The 18,477-nt window shown below is 41.4% G+C and overlaps 1 protein-coding gene across 3 annotated transcripts in view; it reads left to right on the top strand.

Annotated features, from left to right (window-relative positions):
• Positions 1 to 18,477, top strand: part of SLC12A1 (solute carrier family 12 member 1) — a 66,563-nt gene extending 48,086 nt beyond the window's left edge. For all 3 annotated transcript variants that reach the window (XM_054042868.1, XM_054042869.1, XM_054042867.1), the window contains 7 exons: positions 146 to 289; positions 3,165 to 3,296; positions 3,810 to 3,921; positions 7,552 to 7,638; positions 11,427 to 11,562; positions 14,841 to 14,908; positions 17,424 to 18,477. In XM_054042868.1, coding sequence (XP_053898843.1) covers positions 146 to 289; positions 3,165 to 3,296; positions 3,810 to 3,921; positions 7,552 to 7,638; positions 11,427 to 11,562; positions 14,841 to 14,908; positions 17,424 to 17,559 — 815 coding nt within the window. In that variant the 3' untranslated portion in view covers positions 17,560 to 18,477. The remainder of the gene's footprint in view (positions 1 to 145; positions 290 to 3,164; positions 3,297 to 3,809; positions 3,922 to 7,551; positions 7,639 to 11,426; positions 11,563 to 14,840; positions 14,909 to 17,423) is intronic.

Here is an 18,477-nt window from a genome sequence, read left to right as displayed (position 1 = left end):
AAATTGACCATATCCCAATACTTTTACAGTGTATACTAATAATCATAACAGATAATTATAACTCTCAATGTTATTACCATCAACAGTTTAATTTAAACTGTAAATTATTGTGTTACTAGTTTCCAGTGTTGCTTTCAATTAACAGAGGAATTAGAGAAGTTAGAGCAGGAGAGGCTGGCACTAGAAGCTACCATTCAAGACAATGAATTTGAAGAAGAAAGTCATGGTATCCGTGGATTGTTTGACAAAGCCAGAAAGCTCAATATTACCAAGCATGTAACCAAAAAAGGTAAGTTTGTAAATGACATAAAAGGACACTTTAATAACACTTTCACTGAGACACAGCTATACCTTCATTCTAGAGAAAAACTTCTAAGGTACAATGGCATCCTTTGATTTTAGCTAACGGGGCTGCCATTTAATTCAGACAACACATTAGGGAAATGTGCCAATGGAGTAGGAGAATGCTGTGGACTTGACTTCTGGTACTATTTCCTCCCCCCCACCCCCCCGAATATAAATATATTAGTTGAGATAACTATGCAATGAGGTATATAGTGATCTCTGCTGGTACAAGATGTTACCTGATATGACAGAACTAATTTCTTCTGTCATTTTTCAGATGAAATGCATGGCTTTGTTTTTTTACTTTTAATCTAATTGATAGCATTGGGTATGGCTACTAAATGTTTGAACAAACACAGATCAACAAGTTCTTTTCTTATATGGGGTCATTTTTTCTGAAATTTTATAAAAATGTTGAACTGTGCACAGAATTCAGGGAACAATCAAACTAAAATTCTCTATTGTACTCAAAAACACGTGCAGATGCAAAATACGTAATAAAAATGGCCATCGTTCTATGTTGTGGGTACACGGTCATACTAAAGGAGTGAACAAATGTATGCATAAGCACTGAAAGCAAACATACAACATGTTATGAAACGAATAAAATGGACTGTAAGTAGTATAGTGTGGTAGGATCTAGACTATTAAAATTTATATGGGATGTAAACAAACCCATATGAGAAATATAGTAAATCTACAGCAAAAGGTTTACTGAATGAAAATTCTCATTTCACAATTGTTAGGGTCTGATAATGACCCATCCAAAACCATTTTTGCATTCATCAAAATACTTTTTTGAATTTTCTACTACAGAAACTATAGTCTATCTATACACTAAACTTCCAGAGATATCAAGAAGATATCACAGACTAATAGCAGAAAATGTCATTAATTCTTTACTTGGCAGTGCTCAGTTAATTTTCCATGTTAGAATAGAATTCCCTCTCATAACAAATGCTACAAAATATAACAAGCTTCAACTACCCTTTTCTGTTCAGTTCAGAAGGAAAATAGAGCTGGCTGGGAATTTTGCACTGGAAAATCATTTTGACAGAAACTGCCCTTTTATGAAAATTGAAATTTTCTGCAGGAAGGGATTTCTATTTTCTGGTCAGCTCTATTAGGAAATACATATTGCACACTTTTGCTCTGCACACTTTTCAAACAGAAATATGAAAATACATTATATTAGTAAATATCCCTGTCTTCCCATTTTGTTTATAAATATATTCTCTCTGGAGTTGTTAGAACTCCCAACATAGATGCCATACTACACAGGAAAGCTGATAATTGTTTTAGAATTATCTTGTCAAAACTCTAGGAACACTTGAAGACTGCACAAAGCATCTTCTGAACCTAATACATCAGAGCAAAACCTATAAAGAAGCCTGTCTGCTCCACTTTAAATATTGCTCGACACTGTCTCTTTGAAATCATTGGAAGATAACTGTAATAAAGTCACTGGCTTCAAAGAATGATGGAATGGGAAAAATATTGTTAGTATATAGACAAAAAATGTACATTTTTAGACAGAACCAACATAGCAACAAGAAGCAAATCATATTTTTAAATCAACACAAAGACCTTCCAGGGCATTATATATGTCCCAGGCTTACATTTTCCTCCTACCCTTAGGGCTTGTCTACATGGGGAAATTGCCCAGAAGGCCTTTAGGTCTTTGCCCCACCTCAACCTTCTCTGTATCTAGTTAGTTGTCCATGTCTCCCTTTAGCAAGCCCTATAATTTATTTTATGGAAGATTCTATATTTTGCAACACATGAATATGTCTGTGATATAAAAGGTAAAAATAATTGTTATTCCTTACATTTCAAAACAGTTCCTATCTGCCTATGTTTCAATGATAACCTATTCTAAAATGGGTATCTCATCCACAGAAACCTGCTCCCTTTTACAGCTGTTACAATTTGATGCAGTAAGGGCCCGATATCATAAAAACTAACACCAGAGCAAATTTGCTCATGCACTGCAGTTCCGGTTGGTACCTATGGAAGTGGTGTGTGCTGACATATTAAGGTTCAGAAGATGATTTATTTGTGCAGTAAGGGTTTTCAGGATTGAGGCCTCAGAACCATGTTACCAAGACAATCCATGTACCTCCAACAGATATAACTGAAACAGATATAACTGAAAGCATGCCCCAAAATGACTCTAAAGCAAACATCCTGTAAGCATTTACGCACATGCTGACTTTAAGTCTGAAAGTCAAAGCAAGCTCATGTGGTGACAATCAAACAGGAGTCATATCACATGTGACCCCCCTCACTGACAGAAAGCACCATACCGTGCCTTTGTGAGATACGGAACTGAACGCTTTCACTATGTCAATGAAGATGTCTCCTAATGTTTTGTGGGGTTTTCTGGCTTTACTTATGTGAATACATTTAAGCACATGCATAAATGTTTGCAGGTTTGGGGCCTGAATCATTTCAATACGTTATCTATATAATAATTAATGGTGAATAAAATACCACCTTATGCCATGATCTGAAATTAATTCATTGCTTTATAACCCCACATTTAAAAACTAGCTTATATTTTTTGTTTAATGTAAAAGATAATATAAACTATTATGAGATTAGACAAAATTTCACTAATCATTTTTGATTCCCTAAGAGACATTTCATTATTTTGTCCAAAGGGTTCCAAATCCCAAAAAGAAACAGGAAGAAGAAAAATTTCACCCAGATGATGGGTTTTTTTCCCTCCTTGTTTCCAGAAAGCAGATTTATCAGAAAGTTGCTTTGCTTCAGTTCTCAAAAGAAAAGAAGATACACAGTTTTCTTTCTCATTTCAGACAGCAGCATTAACACAATCCAGTCTATGCATGTGGGTGAATTCAATCAGAGGCTGCTAGAAGCCAGCAATCAGTTTAAAAAGAAACAAGGGAAAGGAACAATTGATGTTTGGTGGCTGTTTGATGATGGAGGTAAGAGATTGAAAAGGACACCACAGGGAGAAAGATTTTTGAGTTGCCAAATATAAATGCATACTTGGGGATTTATATAAAATGATAACACTTACATTATGTAGGTTATTTTTTACATGGCTTAAATATTTTAAGATAAATTTGTGTATGTCACTACGAAGAAAAGGAGGGGGCTTTATTTTTACCACAAGCGCTGACTTTCATTTTTCTGGGTGGGTGCTCCACCCCTGCTCTGCCACGAGGCACCGTCCCCACTTTGCCCCTTCTCCGAAGGCCCCACCCTTGCTCCGTCTCTTCCTGCCCCACTCTGCCCCTTCCCCCAAGGCCCCACCCTTGCTCCGCCTCTTCCTTCCCCCGTTCCACCCCCTCACCCCAGTGTCTCCTGCCCACACCAAACAGCTATTTTTTCCCCATGGGTGCTCCAGCACCTGAGCACTCACGGAGTCAGTGCCTATGATTTTTACCACACAAGATACTCATTTGATCTCCTTGTGATTTAATATGTTTATCCAGGTTTAACACTCCTAATTCCCTATATTCTGACTATGAGGAAAAAGTGGAAGGATTGTAAATTAAGGATCTTCACTGGAGGAAAGATCAACCGGATCGAAGATGAGAAACTAGCGTAAATTTACCTATTTTCCCCCACTACTGTTTAAAATGTTTTGATTGCTTATGAATATTATTTGTATATAGTCTCCTCTCCTAGTAACCTTAGCATTTCTGAGCAGATCCAGCTTGCTTTATTTTGAACAGTAATAAAAGTATATTTCATATAGAGATGTCTAGCACTTAACAAGGGCCTTAGGGGTCATTAATCTTAAATATAGATGATGACTATCATAGGAAGATCACACCCCACATATTCTCTCACTAATAGGTCATGTTCCCTCCTTAGAGAATGACACTCTTTAGACTGTAATGGGAAAATCATTGTGTTCTATAGGGTCAACATGATTTTGACTAGTTAACAAGTGAAACTGCATATGAAGCCTCCTAGATGCACATGCTATAGACCAGTGGTTTTCAAACTTTTTTTCTGGCGATCCACTTGAAGAAAATTGTTGATGTCTGTGACTCAACAGAGCTGGGGATGAAGGGTTTAGGGTGTGAGAGGGGACTCAAGGCTGCAGGGGTGAGGGCTGCAGGGTGGGGCCAGGAATTAGGGGTTCAGGGTGTGGGAGAGGGCTCTGGGTTGGTGCAGGGGGTTAGGGTGCGGGAGGGGGGTCAGGGCTCTGGGTGCAGGCTCTGGGGTGGGGCCAGGGATGAGGGGTTTGGGGTGCAGGAGGAGGCTCTGGGTTGTGGGGGGGGGGCTCAGGGCTGGGGCAGGGGATTGGGATGTGGAGTTGGGGCGCAGGCTTACCTCCAGCGGCTCCCGGTCAGCAGTGCAGCCGGGGTGCAGAGGCAGGCTTCCCGCCTGTCCTGTCACCATGGACCGCGCTGTGCCCTAGAAGCGGCCAGCAGCAGGTCCAGCTCCTAGGTGGATGCGCGCAAGTGGCTCCATGCAGCTCTTGCCCATAGGCACCGCCCCCCCCCCCCCCAGCCCGGCCAATCAGAGTGCGAAGCCGGTGCTCGGGGTGGTGGCTGTGCGCGGAGCCCTGTGCCCCCCCTGCCTAGGAGCCGGACCTGCTGCTGGCTGTTTCCGGGGCGCAGCGCGGTGTCAGAACTGGTAGGGACTACTAGTTTTTACTGGTCAGCTGCCAGGGTCCCTGGGTGCTGAGCAAGGCAGTACTGGGTCGTAACCCGAAGTTTGAAAACCACTGCTATAGACAGACAGCCCACAAAAATTTGATTAGCAAGTGCAAACTTTTAAGAGCTGAAAACCAAGTAATTTAGTTTTAAAACTTTCTAGATCTCTGAGCTATAGTCTGCTTTCCATCCATGTGCAAAACAAAGTTGCTAATGTAAGCTCATTATAATCATCATTTATATAACACCATTCTTTCCAAAGCAGCCAATTTGGAATGGAATTCAGTAACTGTTTAACACAATGGAGCATCACTAGGCAACTGGTTAGGACAGGAAGTGAAGAATAACTATCCAATTATCACTACAAGGGGAATTTAAGTAGGAAGGATATAATTGCATGAGTTGGAAATTAGCCATGACAAGGCTGCTCTGTGGTTTGGTTGCATTCTCTTATGAGGACTTGAACAGGTGACATTCCACAAGGGCATGGATGAAGTTCCATGGAATCGGGCTGTGAAACCTCTCTCCCCAGTGTGGCACTGAGCTCTGTAGATCCTACCAAGCTTCCCACACCTTGTAAAAAAGGCCACATACGTATCTGTGGAGGGTATTCCAGACATTGAGTTGGTATAAACCATGCAGAATGGCTCTGTAGTTTCTCCGCTGCCTGAAAGGAAGGATTCCTTCCCCCCACGGCCATCATGCAATGTCTGGCCTAGCTACTCAGACTAGCAATTGGCTTCTGGATTTTGACTTTGCACAGAAAACAATCAATTTCATTTAGAGCTGAAGCAAGATGTTTTGGCTTCATTATGGGTATGACAGAACTTAGTAGCTTTACTAATCAATGGGCAGATTCAGGTATTTTTATTGCTACCACTGTTTCTACAAATGCCAGAACAACAATGCTCAGGCTGATCAGTGTAATCTCTGTGGTCAATAAGGTCTTCACTGACTACCATTTTATCATTGACAAGTCACCTGACCTAGTCTGTGTGGATGACTGACACTGCAGACTCAACATGAGTTTACCTCATTCTCTATACCCATGCCCAGGTAAGATTAACTTGGAGACAAATTGGTCATTCTATTCCTTTTGACCTTAAATACAGGGACATCATCATTTGAAACAAAATCCTTGGTTTATGCCCATTTAATCTGTGAATCCAGAGATGCAACTAACCTCAGCATCCTACTCATCTATCAAACACTAAAAGCTTTCCAAAGGAGCTGAAAGAGACATTGCCTGACATGGTGATAAAGTTTAAAAGATTTATCATCTGAGGAGAATTCAACATCAACACAGACAACACTTTTGATGCTATACCACAAACCAAACTCTCCACTTTAGCATTCTCACAGTTAATCTCTGCACCCACCCATATCCTGGACTAGATGTAGGCATAAGCTGCAAGAAATGCTCTTCCTCAATCCTGTTCAGATAACTTCCTCCTTCAAGTGGAAATAAAATCTCTCCTCTCAGGCAAGAAGAAATCACCACAATGATCTGCCCTAGGAAACTCTTGGATTCTGCCAAATTCCAAAAATTAGTTATAGAAAAGAAAGCAAGGAATCTAGAAAGTGAATCACTGCAACCACTCCCTCACTACTACTGTAGAAGTAGCCAATTTCGGAACTAAATGCAAAACCAATATCTGACTTGGCCAACCCTCAAACAGTGCACACAAATAAAATCTGTAAACTAATCAAGCTATTTCTCCTACAGGCTGGAAAGGAAGAAAGAGAGATATATACATTGTTTTTCTATTTTTAATTTTTTGGGAAGTGCTCAGATACTATAGTAGTGGGACCACATGAGTGCACAGATTGATAAAATTCCAAATACTACTTATCAAGCCTGTGGGCCAAATTCTCTCCAATCAGTACAATTGTGCTGTATTTATTCAATGCATATAAATTCTGTTGATAACTCTGATGATAGAGGTCTGTACTGTCGACTGGAAGAGAGAATTCTCTCCTATATTTCTTTGTATATGACAGATCTTTTGGAATTTAATCTTTAAAATATTTGATCAAAGAACCAATGTTTCCTCTAAAGTGTAAACATACTTCCCTTTGTCTGCTGCCCCTGCTTTCTGCCCCTGATCTTCCGCTAAGTAACTTAGGGCTGGTCTACTCTACAAAATTAGGTCAGCTTAACTACATCGCTCCGGGCTGTGAAAAATTACATGTGAAATAATTAGTTGTAAAGCCAACCTAACCCCAGAATTCTTCCATCAACCCAGCTACTGCCTCTCGAAGAGGTTGATTTACTACAGTGACAGAAGAATCCTTTCCATCACTTTAGTTAATGTCTATCCTTCAGTGCTACAGCGGCACTGTAGCATTTCCAGTATAGCCAGACCCCTAGTTTATAGTTTATCTATAAAATTCTGTAATTGAAAACAGAAACACTAACTAAAGCATTTCAGATAAATTCACTTGTCATATAGTTAAAGTTAAAATACTAGACGATTGCTTTTGATGACTTAACTAATTTACGAGTACTATTTGATCTGAGGTACTTAAAAATGCAGTGATGAAGTGTTCTCCCCTTTGTTTTCAGGATGACTTCACTTCTAAGCAAATTCAGAATAAAATATGCTGATATTAAGATCATTGGCAACATCAATATGAAACCCAACAAAGAGAGGTAAGAAACATTTCCAAAACCCATTATTTCACTGCAGTTCTTTATCTGGGAGTTGTTTCTTTTATACTGATTATAAAAAATTATCAAAGGATGAAAGCAAGAGCACTAAAAAAAAAAGTCTTTTAAAAATAACAATACAAAGGTTGGTACTACAAACGGCCCTCCACTTTATGTTGTAATGATAAGATTTTATTTTACTACAAAGACTAATTAGAGTCCCACAGTTACGAGCCACTGAATTTAACAGGGATCATTTTATAATTGCTTTTCATATCCATTTTTGTTTCCATGGCCTTGACTTCATCATGCTATTCATCAGATTTCACTGCAGCTCTTGAAGACTCATCTTCCCCTCAGACTTTCAGAGTCCCCTGGGTTTTACCTTGCTCAGGCATTCAGTAGCTTACCATCTTTCAGGCCGAACACACACATGTCCATCCTTTCCCTAGAGAAGGACATTACCACTCTCTCCTATCACTCAAATATAATGAAGGCATAACACATATTTTTTTAAAAGCTAAGTACATTTATTCTCTAGATAAGTCAAGCGCAGACTGAAGAATGGGTAATATTCAAAAAATTCCATCTCTGAGTGACTTGGCCAGAGATATTCTGAGAGCTATGCCAGCATTAAACAGTTTGCTGTCCCTGGCAAACTAGAAAACTACCGGCCCTCACATAGGGTTACCATATTTCAACACTGAAAAAAGAGGACACTCCATGGGGGCCCCGGGCCCGCCCCAACCCCACCCCTTCCCCACCCTGGCCCCGCCCCCACCCCCATTCCAACCCTTTCCCCAAAGTCCCTGTCCCAACTCTGCCCCCTCCTCTGAGCACCCCGCATTCCCCCTCCTCCCTCCCGCTCTGATCTTGGTTGGGGGTTGCTAAGTGCTTCCCTGCTCCCCACTCACCCTGCAGCCCCTACACCCCCCCGCCCCTGCAGCCTCTGTACCCCCTGCTCCCCACTCGCCCTGCAGCCTCTACACCCCCCCTTGCCCTGCAGCCTCTGTGACCCCTGCTCCCCCTGCCACCCCTGCACTCCCCCGCCCCTGCAGCCTCTGTGACCCCTACTCCCCACTCGCCCTGCAGCCCCTGCACCCCCCCCACCCCTGCAGCCTCTATGCCCCCGCCTGCCCTACTCCTTGCCCTGCAGCCTCTGCGCCCCCCGCCTGCCCTGCTCCCCCTGCAGCCTCTGCCTGGCGGGAGCTTCGGATGCTCAGCGGCGACCGCGGCGGCAAGGGTCCCTGCAGCCCCGGCACACGCCGCACTCCCCGCCCCGCGCCGCAGCCTCCTTCCTGCCGCCGCCGCGCACATTCCCCGGCCTGTCTGTCCCCGCTGGAAACAGCTTCCGCGGCTCCGGGTTCCAAGCCGCGTGGGGTGACGGGGCCGCAGGAAGGGTCCCCCAGTGGCCGGGGGGTCCCCGCCCACGAGGGAAGCCCAAGCCGCTGGCTGGGCCTGGCCTCCCCATGGTCCTGCGGGCTCGGCTGAGGCGCACGGTCCGCCTGGCCTGCGGGGGCAGCAGCGGCCCCTCCGCCGCCTTTGGCGGCTGCATCCCCCCCTCTCCCACCACCCGAGCTCGCTACAATGTAGCTGGGGCGGCTGGGCTGCACTACGGACCCAGCAGGTCGTACTGGGGCCGGGCGGACCCTGGTTTATGCCTCCTTATTTTCCCGGACATGTTCGGCTTTTTGAAAATTCCCCCCGGACGGGGATTAGAGTACCAAAAAGCCAGACATGTCCGGGGAAATCCGGACGTATGGTAACCCTACCTCACAGCCACTTCACATTTTCTAGCCTTCTATTTTGCTGCCTTAGATGACCACCCTTCTGTTGCCTGCAGGGTAATAGAAATCCTGTATTTCAGAACCTGTTGTACCTAATCCCCATTCAGCAGGTAAACGTGCCTCCTCTCTTATAAAACAAACAACTACCTCTGGATTTCTGTTGAACCTTCCCCAAAGTGAGTAGACCCTGTAAGTCCTCCGTCAAAGTCAAACTAAGTCCCAACTTTCCCAAGATAAATCTCTCCTAAATAGAGCATTTCCTCACCTATAGTCAGAGAAGGATATACCTCCCCCATCAGAATCCAGTATAAAATCTCTCCCTTGTTCTTCAAGGTCCTCTGTGAAATTTCACAGTTTACTCGTACCTCCTTCTGCTCTCCAGCCTATTCTCCATGCTTCTCTGATACCATACTTCTTTCTTTCTGTTCCACATACCCATCATCTTGAACTTCAGGTATAACCATGGGCAAATCACTTAATCTCTCTGTACCTCCATTTCTCTATTTGTAAAATGGTGATAACAATACTTATCTTGTTTCATTAGTGCTTATACAGTCACTGGATGGGAGACACTATAGAAATGAAGAGTATTATACTCTTATGAACATATAAAGTATTTACTATTTGATAACTATATTTCTGAAAAATCAGCAAAGCTATTTAAATTATTCATCCCCTTTCTGATTCCACAGTCAGTAGTTTCTTCTTAATTATACCCAGAATGGTGAAGAGCATTATTCTTTTCTTCTTTCCCATGTTAACTGAGTAATGATCTTCCAGAAGTACATTTGCAAAGGAATCAAACAGAAATACATTTGGCATTCACATGAGCAAATGCATTTGAAAGCTCAGCATTATTTATAACTTAGAATAAATGCATATCATGACTGGACACCTGCAATAGTGCCATATTTCTTCCTGAACCTGTGTGCATATCCCCTTGATTTTATTAAGAGATGTGCACATGGATTACAGGCAGGATTAAGCTCTGAAATTGCTGCTGAAAATGATAAAATTATCTATATAGATCGGCCTGCAAGTACAGTAGTATCAAAATAACTCACAGTTGTTTATGAATATATTTTTCCAACTCCCCTGCAAGATAGGAGGTATTATTAACCCTATTTTACATATGGGAACTGAGGCACAGAGAAATTGAGGTATGTTCAAAGTCACACAGGAAATCTATAGCAGAGTTGGGAACTGAACCCAGATCCCTCAGTCCCACTCCAGAGCCTTAGCCGTAAAACTTCTTTCCTCCTGTCATTAGGGTAAATGTACACAGACGAGGGTAAACGTACACAGACTAGCTATTAATTTAATTAAAGCTGTATACTGATCATTCAGGTGACTTCTAACACTTCAAAACTCTGAAAAATGTTTATGCGTGTTCAGTGGTGGCATAATGTCCTGCATTCTTTATTAAACGTAGACTCTGTCTACACTAGAACTTACTTTGGTATAACTTACGTCACTCAGGGCTGTGAATAATCCACACCTCTGAGCAATGTAAGTTATACCAACCTAAGCAATGGTGTAGATAGGAGAGCTTCTCCTGTTGACATAGCTATAGCCTCTCGTGGGAGATGGCATAATTAAGCTGAAGGGAGAGCTTGCTCCTGTCAGCTTAGAGCATCTTCACCAGAAGCGCTATGGCAGTGCAGCTGCATTGGAGCAGCTGCGCTGCTATAGTGCTTCTAGTGTAGATGCAGCCAAACATTTCAGCATCTTAAATAGGCTATGTTACAAGGACACCAATGCTTGCTGTAAATTCATTGTAGAGATAGTGGGTCAAAAGTAGCTCTTGATTATACCCATATAAACTCATTTTAGTGGGGTTGCACAGATGTATCTAAGGGCACAATTTGGCCCCAAATGTTTAAAGATGTTGCATGTCATTCAGCTGCAATTCTGCAGTCAGTAGGGACCTGCCTTACCTAAATCATCTGTGAAATAATGAGTTAGTACCCTGCTGGGAGGCCTCTTTCATAATTCTTGTTTCAGCTGGAAATTCTTTGAAGAGATGATTGAACCATATCGCCTCCATGAAAGCTGCAAAGATTTAACAACTGCTGAGAAATTAAAAAGAGAGACTCCTTGGAAAATTACAGATGCAGAGCTGGAAGCATTCAAGGAGAAGGTAAATCTTTGCCTAACTTTATTATATATTGCTGGCTAGCTAGCTAAAGAAACTAGGGAACAAATCTGAAATATCAGCTAAGAATTTGATATATATGTTAACTATGTGTCAGCATTTGATTTTTTAAGAATTGGGTTTGTATTGTACATATCATAAGAAAAGTTATTTTTCCTTTGTACAAAGATCCGGAAAAGACTATTTAGAGTACTCAGTGTGGCTTTAAACGTTTACTTCTGCAGCTATACACTCATTCAGGGAAGGCCAAAAGCAGGATTGCTACATGAAGCAAAAGAATGGAGGTTTGTAGCTACGAGGGCAGGCTGAAGAGAGGAGGCCTATATATTTAGAGGAGAGGAAAGAACTTATTGAAGTATTTAGAGAAGGACCTAAGCTGGAACTTTAAATCTAAACACCCCTAAACTTGGGAAACTTTATTATCCAAATCCAGACTTTGTGGCTTGGGCTCTTAGTTATTAACATAAGACCAAAATGATTGAATAAAAAGCTATTTGAACCAATAAGCAATATGAAACTGCAGGGCCACTCATAGAAATAAGAATGGCAACAACAAAGTTTAGGTTTACTGCATGAAGTTTTTTTCCCCCTCATCCTCAGGGGTTAATCAAAAATTGAAATTCTCTGACCAAGATTAGAACCAGGATTAAAATCAGAAAGGAAAATAATAATAGTTATTCAGATACCAGTGGCACTTTAAGGTATCATACATGGGATTAAATGCTTAACTAAATTATGGTGATTCTTATTCATTATACACAGGATTAAATTGAGGGCAAGATTTCAAATTGAGACGGAATATTCCTTAAAAGCAGACTGATATGAACCATAGTTTATTTATTTTTCCTTTCTCTAGAGAATTGGACAGGTGTATTAGGATGAGGAGGATATATCAAACTCCTTGAAGGTGAAATTCACACCTGTAGAGATGTCCCAACTTAAAACCTATTAGGCGTTAGGCACCAATTGACATTAGTCTTTCCTGTTCTTTTCTTCTCTATTATGTGTGTTGTGTTTTGGAAGCCTTTGGAAACTCAGTCTGACTTTGATATAATCCTGGTTGAACCTCAATATAGCATTCATGAATGCAAGTGGTTATAGTCCATAAAAATACATGAAACAACTATAATATTTTTACTTTTTATATATTATGATCAGTGCCCTAGAAAGTTTTAGTAAAATGAATAACCTCCACTAGGTTGCAAGGTGGCTTATTTATTTATATAATAATTTTTCACACAATGCACAGTCAACCTGTGGAACTCCTTGCCAGAGGATGTTCTGAAGGCCAAGATTATAACAGGGTTCAAAAAAGAACTAGATAAGTTCATCAAGGATAGGTCCAGCAATGGCTATTAGCCAGGATGGGCAGGGATGGTATCCCTAGCCTCTGTTTGCCCGAAGTTGGGAATGGGCAACAAGGAATGGATCTGTTCTGTTCATTCCCTCTGGGGCACTTAGCATTGGCTACTGTCAGAAGACAGGATACTGAGCTAGATGGATTTTTGGTCTGACCCAGTATGGCCGTTCTTAAGTTCTTATATGTTCTTATTTTTACACCCATTAAGATGGCACCTGACAAATTAAATGTAGTAACAAATTAAACTGCAACTACAGACAGCAGTTTCCCCAAACAGCCATAATAAGTAATCTACTGCCATAATCCAAAGTCAAAGAAATATATGACAGCCATAATCCAAAGTCAAATATTTGACCAAAATAACCTGTGGCTTCTCAAGCTCTGGTATGTTACCACTGTGACATACAAGGATACAATCCAGACTAATGAGCACCTGTGTCTCCCCTGCCCTGCAACCCTGGATGCCTTGCTGAAGGAGTTCCCACCTGGGCTGCTCACAAACAGCCTGCCAGCATGCAAGCCACACCCTTAATGTCTGTGTGCAACTGCAGCCTGTCATCCACAGTTGGGTTACTCTCTGGCTCTCCCCAGCTTTGGTTATACTGCAGGGTGACTCCAACACCCCCTCAGTCTTAGATTCCCCCCAGAAATGTATGTCCTATATTGTCCAGCCGCCTCCTGGAGAATACAAGTTATATTAAGTCTCAGAGTAACAGCCGTGTTAGTCTGTATCCGCAAAAAGAAGAACAGGAGTACTTGTGGCACCTTAGAGACTAACAAATTTATTAGAGCATAAGCTTTCGTGGACTACAGCCCACTTCTTCGGATGCATATAGAATGGAACATATATTGAGGAGATATATATACACACATATATATATATACACATATATGTGTGTATATATATCTCCTCAATATATGTTCCATTCTATATGCATCCGAAGAAGTGGGCTGTAGTCCACGAAAGCTTATGCTCTAATAAATTTGTTAGTCTCTAAGGTGCCACAAGTACTCCTGTTCTTCTTTTTATATTAAGTCTGTTATTTCTTTAATAGAAAAAGTATGCACACAACTTGCCACCCCAATGGAGTTTCCCAGATACTTCAATTTAAACACAATGGATTAGATAAAACAATAAAATCATTAACTACAAAGAGATACATTTTAAGTGAATGCAAGTAATGAGGCATAAACATCAGAACTGGTTACAAGAGAAATAAAGATAAAACACTACTGGTGCCTAATTTAACAAACTATTTTAAATTCAAAGCAAAATTTTCTCACCACATGCTTTCAGCAGTTGTACTGACCAAGCATCTTAAATCAGGATCCCTTCTCTCAGAGTCCAACAAAGGCTTCCTCTGTTGCTTCAGGTGCAGTGAATGTGATGGGCGGGGAGAGAGAGAGGTGTCCCTTGGGGCATTTGTCCCTCCTATTTATGGTTTCAGTCCCCTTCTTGAAAAACATTTCCAGCTGGGTAACAGTGACAAAAAGTCTATGTGGAAGGATGTTCCCTGCTTTTTCCTCATTTGATTGAGCTTCTTTTGTTTCCCTTCCTGCTTGATGACTCTATTTACTGCTTAAATGCAAATTAAGTAGAGCACCCATTCCTTTGTTTAAGATAGACCTGTTTGCCAACTTCAGTTTGGAACATGTGTTGATAACACCATACAGTGGAATCTTATAATTTCACATGCAATGTTGCCACACATATTTTATCAGGATGATACTGATCAGCAAATGATGAGTTTTTGAAAGATACCTTAGAAGGCATACTTTGTACAAAGATTATTACAATAGTGTGTAGGGTGTGAATACAGGGGGTACATTCTGTCTCAAACACAGAGTAATTTCCACACCCAGGAAACTGTATTGTCTAATGGAATCTAATTTTTCCCCCCAGAGTTACCGTCAGGTCCGTTTGAATGAACTCTTACAGGAACACTCTAGGGCTGCTAATCTCATTGTCCTGTAAGTTGCACAATTTTAACTCAGAAAATGAGTAAGTTAACCTGTATATAGGTATTTTTTTTTGGATACAAGCAACAGAAAGATGTATGTTAATTCACTCAGAGTGAAATTCACTTCTGTCCAGAGGTCCAGCACAAGGGCTATGTATCATTTAAGTCCCTTTTAAGCTTATTTTGAGGACTTTTGTGGGACTTAAGCAGCGCACAAGCCTCATGCTGGTTCTCCAGACGAAGCTGAAGCTCACTCTTAGTTAACAGTTCTTTGCATCTTAAAATGAGGTTCTACTCTGAAAAAGAATTATATGAAAATGGCATCTTCCTACCCAACAAATTTACTCTCTGCATATGCATAGTTGTATCTGCTTACTATCGTGGCAAAAATAATTCTTCTTACTATTGTTAACATTGCAAAGTCAACTGATATCAGAGAGAGAGAATTCTTCTTTTGGTTTATGCATCATAACCAGAATTGTTAGCTAGGTTCAAATTGCAGGACCAATCTGTTTTTCCCAGGGAAAACCCAGTGAGGACAATGGAATTTACTCCTGAGGGCATTCTGCGCCTAAAAATTAAAAATTCTGAGCACAATATTTTAAAATTCTGCAAATTTTATTTGCCAAATAAATATGGAGGCTCCAGAATGGCATTGGGGAGCACTAGCCGCTGGCTGCTCAGAGGTGGGAGATCACTGTGCAGCTCCCCCACCCCAGACACGGACTCAGTGGTGAGGCTGCACCCAACCCTGACACAGAGCAAGGACTGGGCCTGCCCCAGAAACACCCCTCCTCCATGCCAGGTGTACCAGGCGTGGGCAGGGAGGCTCAGCAAGGCAGGATCCAAGTGTGGAGGGGCTTAGTGTGGGGGGATTCAGGTGTGGGTTGAGAGAGTTCTGTGTGGGGCAATCTGGGTGTGGGCGGCTCACTGGGGGATCTGGGTGGGGGGGATCTGGGTGCACATGGGGCTTCTTGTGGGGTTCTGGGTGCAATGATAATGGGACTCTGCAGAGAGGTCCAGGTGAAGGTGGTTGGAGCTCAGTAGCGGGGGTCTGGATGTGGGAGGGGGGTAGAACTTGGCAGGGGTCTGGGTGTGGAGGGCACGGTGGGGGGGTCCAGATGCTGGGGAATGGGACTCAGTGGGGTGGGGATCCAGGTGCGGCTGATTGGGGCTCAGTGGGGTGGGGATCTGGGTGCGGGTGGCTTGTCGGGGTGGTCTAGGTGCAGGGGTAGTGGGGCTCATCATGGGGGGTTCTGAGTGCGGGGGGGAGGTGAGGATCGGCGAGAGGGTCTGGGTATGAGGGGGTTCTGGATGCACAGGGGTTGGGTGGATGGGGGAGCAGCTCCCTGTACAGGGATCCTTCCCCTGCAGCTGAAAAGTGATGGGTACAGGAGGCAGGAGTGGCGGGAGAGTTTGCAGAGCTTCCTGCAGCTAGGGGAGAAATCTCGGGGTGGGTCTGACCCAGCCCCAGATGCTGTGCAAGGGAAGAGGAAGTCCTGTCCTCTCCAGCCCAGCCAGGACTAGCAGCTGATCCCGGCGCAGGATAGGGAGCCAGGTCTTCCCCAGTCCCGCCCCCTGCACCACAGTGATTTACCTTTCTGCCGCTCTTGTGGCTTCCCCGTCAGAAGGTCATATTTCTGCGGGGAAGCAAAGAAATCTGCAGGGGACATAAATTTTGCACGTGTGCACTGGCACAGAATTCCCCCAGAGAAGGAATTGCCAAGGTTTTACTTGGGGTATAATTTGGATTGAAGAATCTTTAGGTGAGGATCTAAGAATCAGAAATATGTACTTTTAGGGTCCAGATTGATGATTGTGCAGGCATGGCAATTAGAAAAAATGCTTACTTGTGAACTTGACAAATAGAATAACCAATACACATGGAACCACGAAGCTATTTTTAAGGGAGCCACTTTTTAGAGCAGAACCACACTTTAAGTGCTTGAATAAGCTTCAGTTACTGTTTTGTTTTGATAAGCCTCTGTGAGTCTGCTACTAAAACAATCTCCTGGAGGCAGAAACTGCATTTGCAGTATACAGGTATATGGAAAATTACTCTGTACTGTAACAACCCAGATCTCTCAGGAATAAACTATCATAAAATAATTTAGAGCAGACCTTGATTGATACAAAGCAGATGGAATATATGACTTATCAGTTTTATATTTTTTCTCCTCTGATTCTTATCAAGCTAGACATATAACTAATTTGTGATTTCTATTACCCCAGTCCTGCAAACACTTAACTTTATATGCTTAACTTTACTATCATGAGCATTGATTTCATTGGGATTACACACATTAGTAAAACTAAATACATATGTAAGTGATTCAGGATCAGGGCCTAAGAGAAACCCCATATATTATAAGATTAACATTTTGAATGTTCATGCTTAGGCTGTATGGTTGTTTTAAGTAGATTGGTTATAGTTTTCTACTCAAGACAGTATTTATTGAAAAGCATATTATCAGGGTTACCCTATATTTATAAAATTAATGTTACTCCTCTTTTTACTTCAACAGGAGCTTGCCAGTGGCAAGAAAAGGAGTAGTGTCTGATCATCTGTATATGGCTTGGTTAGAAATTCTCTCAAAGAACCTGCCTCCAATCTTACTGGTCAGGGGCAACCACAAAAATGTACTAACTTTTTACTCCTAGAAAAATATAAATACCTAGAATACAGTATGTTTGATTTCAACACAGGTATTTTTAAAGATGAAGCCATACTAAAGAGACACTATTGAATAGTTTAGACACAGAATTTTACTTATTGATGGAGAATGTCCTCCAAATCATAAATATCCTGTTTTAAAAAAACAACTATGTGCCACATATCTGTCACCAAAAATTTGAAAAGCTACTATTTATATAGAATCTAAAATGCTTTGGGCTTTGTTACTGAAGAAACAATTAACAGGAGGGGCAGAAATTATTTAAACAAACACTACTTTCAGAACTGTGCTGACATCGCTGCTGATTCCTATACATGAAGAATGACAATAACATCAACCCATATTGACAATATCTCTAAAGTTTCACTGCATTTGACTAAAAATGATAATTTAATGTAATATAGATATATACCTTAAAATAGTCTGTTTAAGCTGCCTTTCCCAATTATATTATTTCTCAAATTACTGACTATATAAAAATGTACTACGTCCAACACATATGCTGTCTCTTTGAATGTATGCATCTATCTTAGACACCTACCAAATATATTTGCCAGTTACTCATAAGACATTATTTGCAAACAGTTTCTAACCAACTAACTGCCAAACAGAAAAGTTAGATTTATGGAAAATTAGTTTCTAAATTATAATAGCTGATCATGAATTTTAAAACTATTGTATGGAACCAAATTAAATGTATAATTGCAATAATCACATATGGTTATGAAATAGATTTCAAAGTGAAGTTAATGAAATCCTGACGTAACATTCTGTTAAGATTTGTTATGAACATTGTGGTTTTCCCAAATGTATACTCTCATATGATTTAGAGGATCACATTTTATACTGATTTGGTAAATTGCAAAACAACTTATAATAAAATAAACATAACATTTACTCTTTA

Source organism: Malaclemys terrapin, chromosome 10 (genome assembly GCF_027887155.1).
Source record: "Malaclemys terrapin pileata isolate rMalTer1 chromosome 10, rMalTer1.hap1, whole genome shotgun sequence".
NCBI classification, from domain to species: Eukaryota; Metazoa; Chordata; order Testudines; family Emydidae; genus Malaclemys; species Malaclemys terrapin.
Note: the sequence above shows the minus strand (reverse complement) of the source record. Positions and strands in the feature narration are given on the sequence as shown.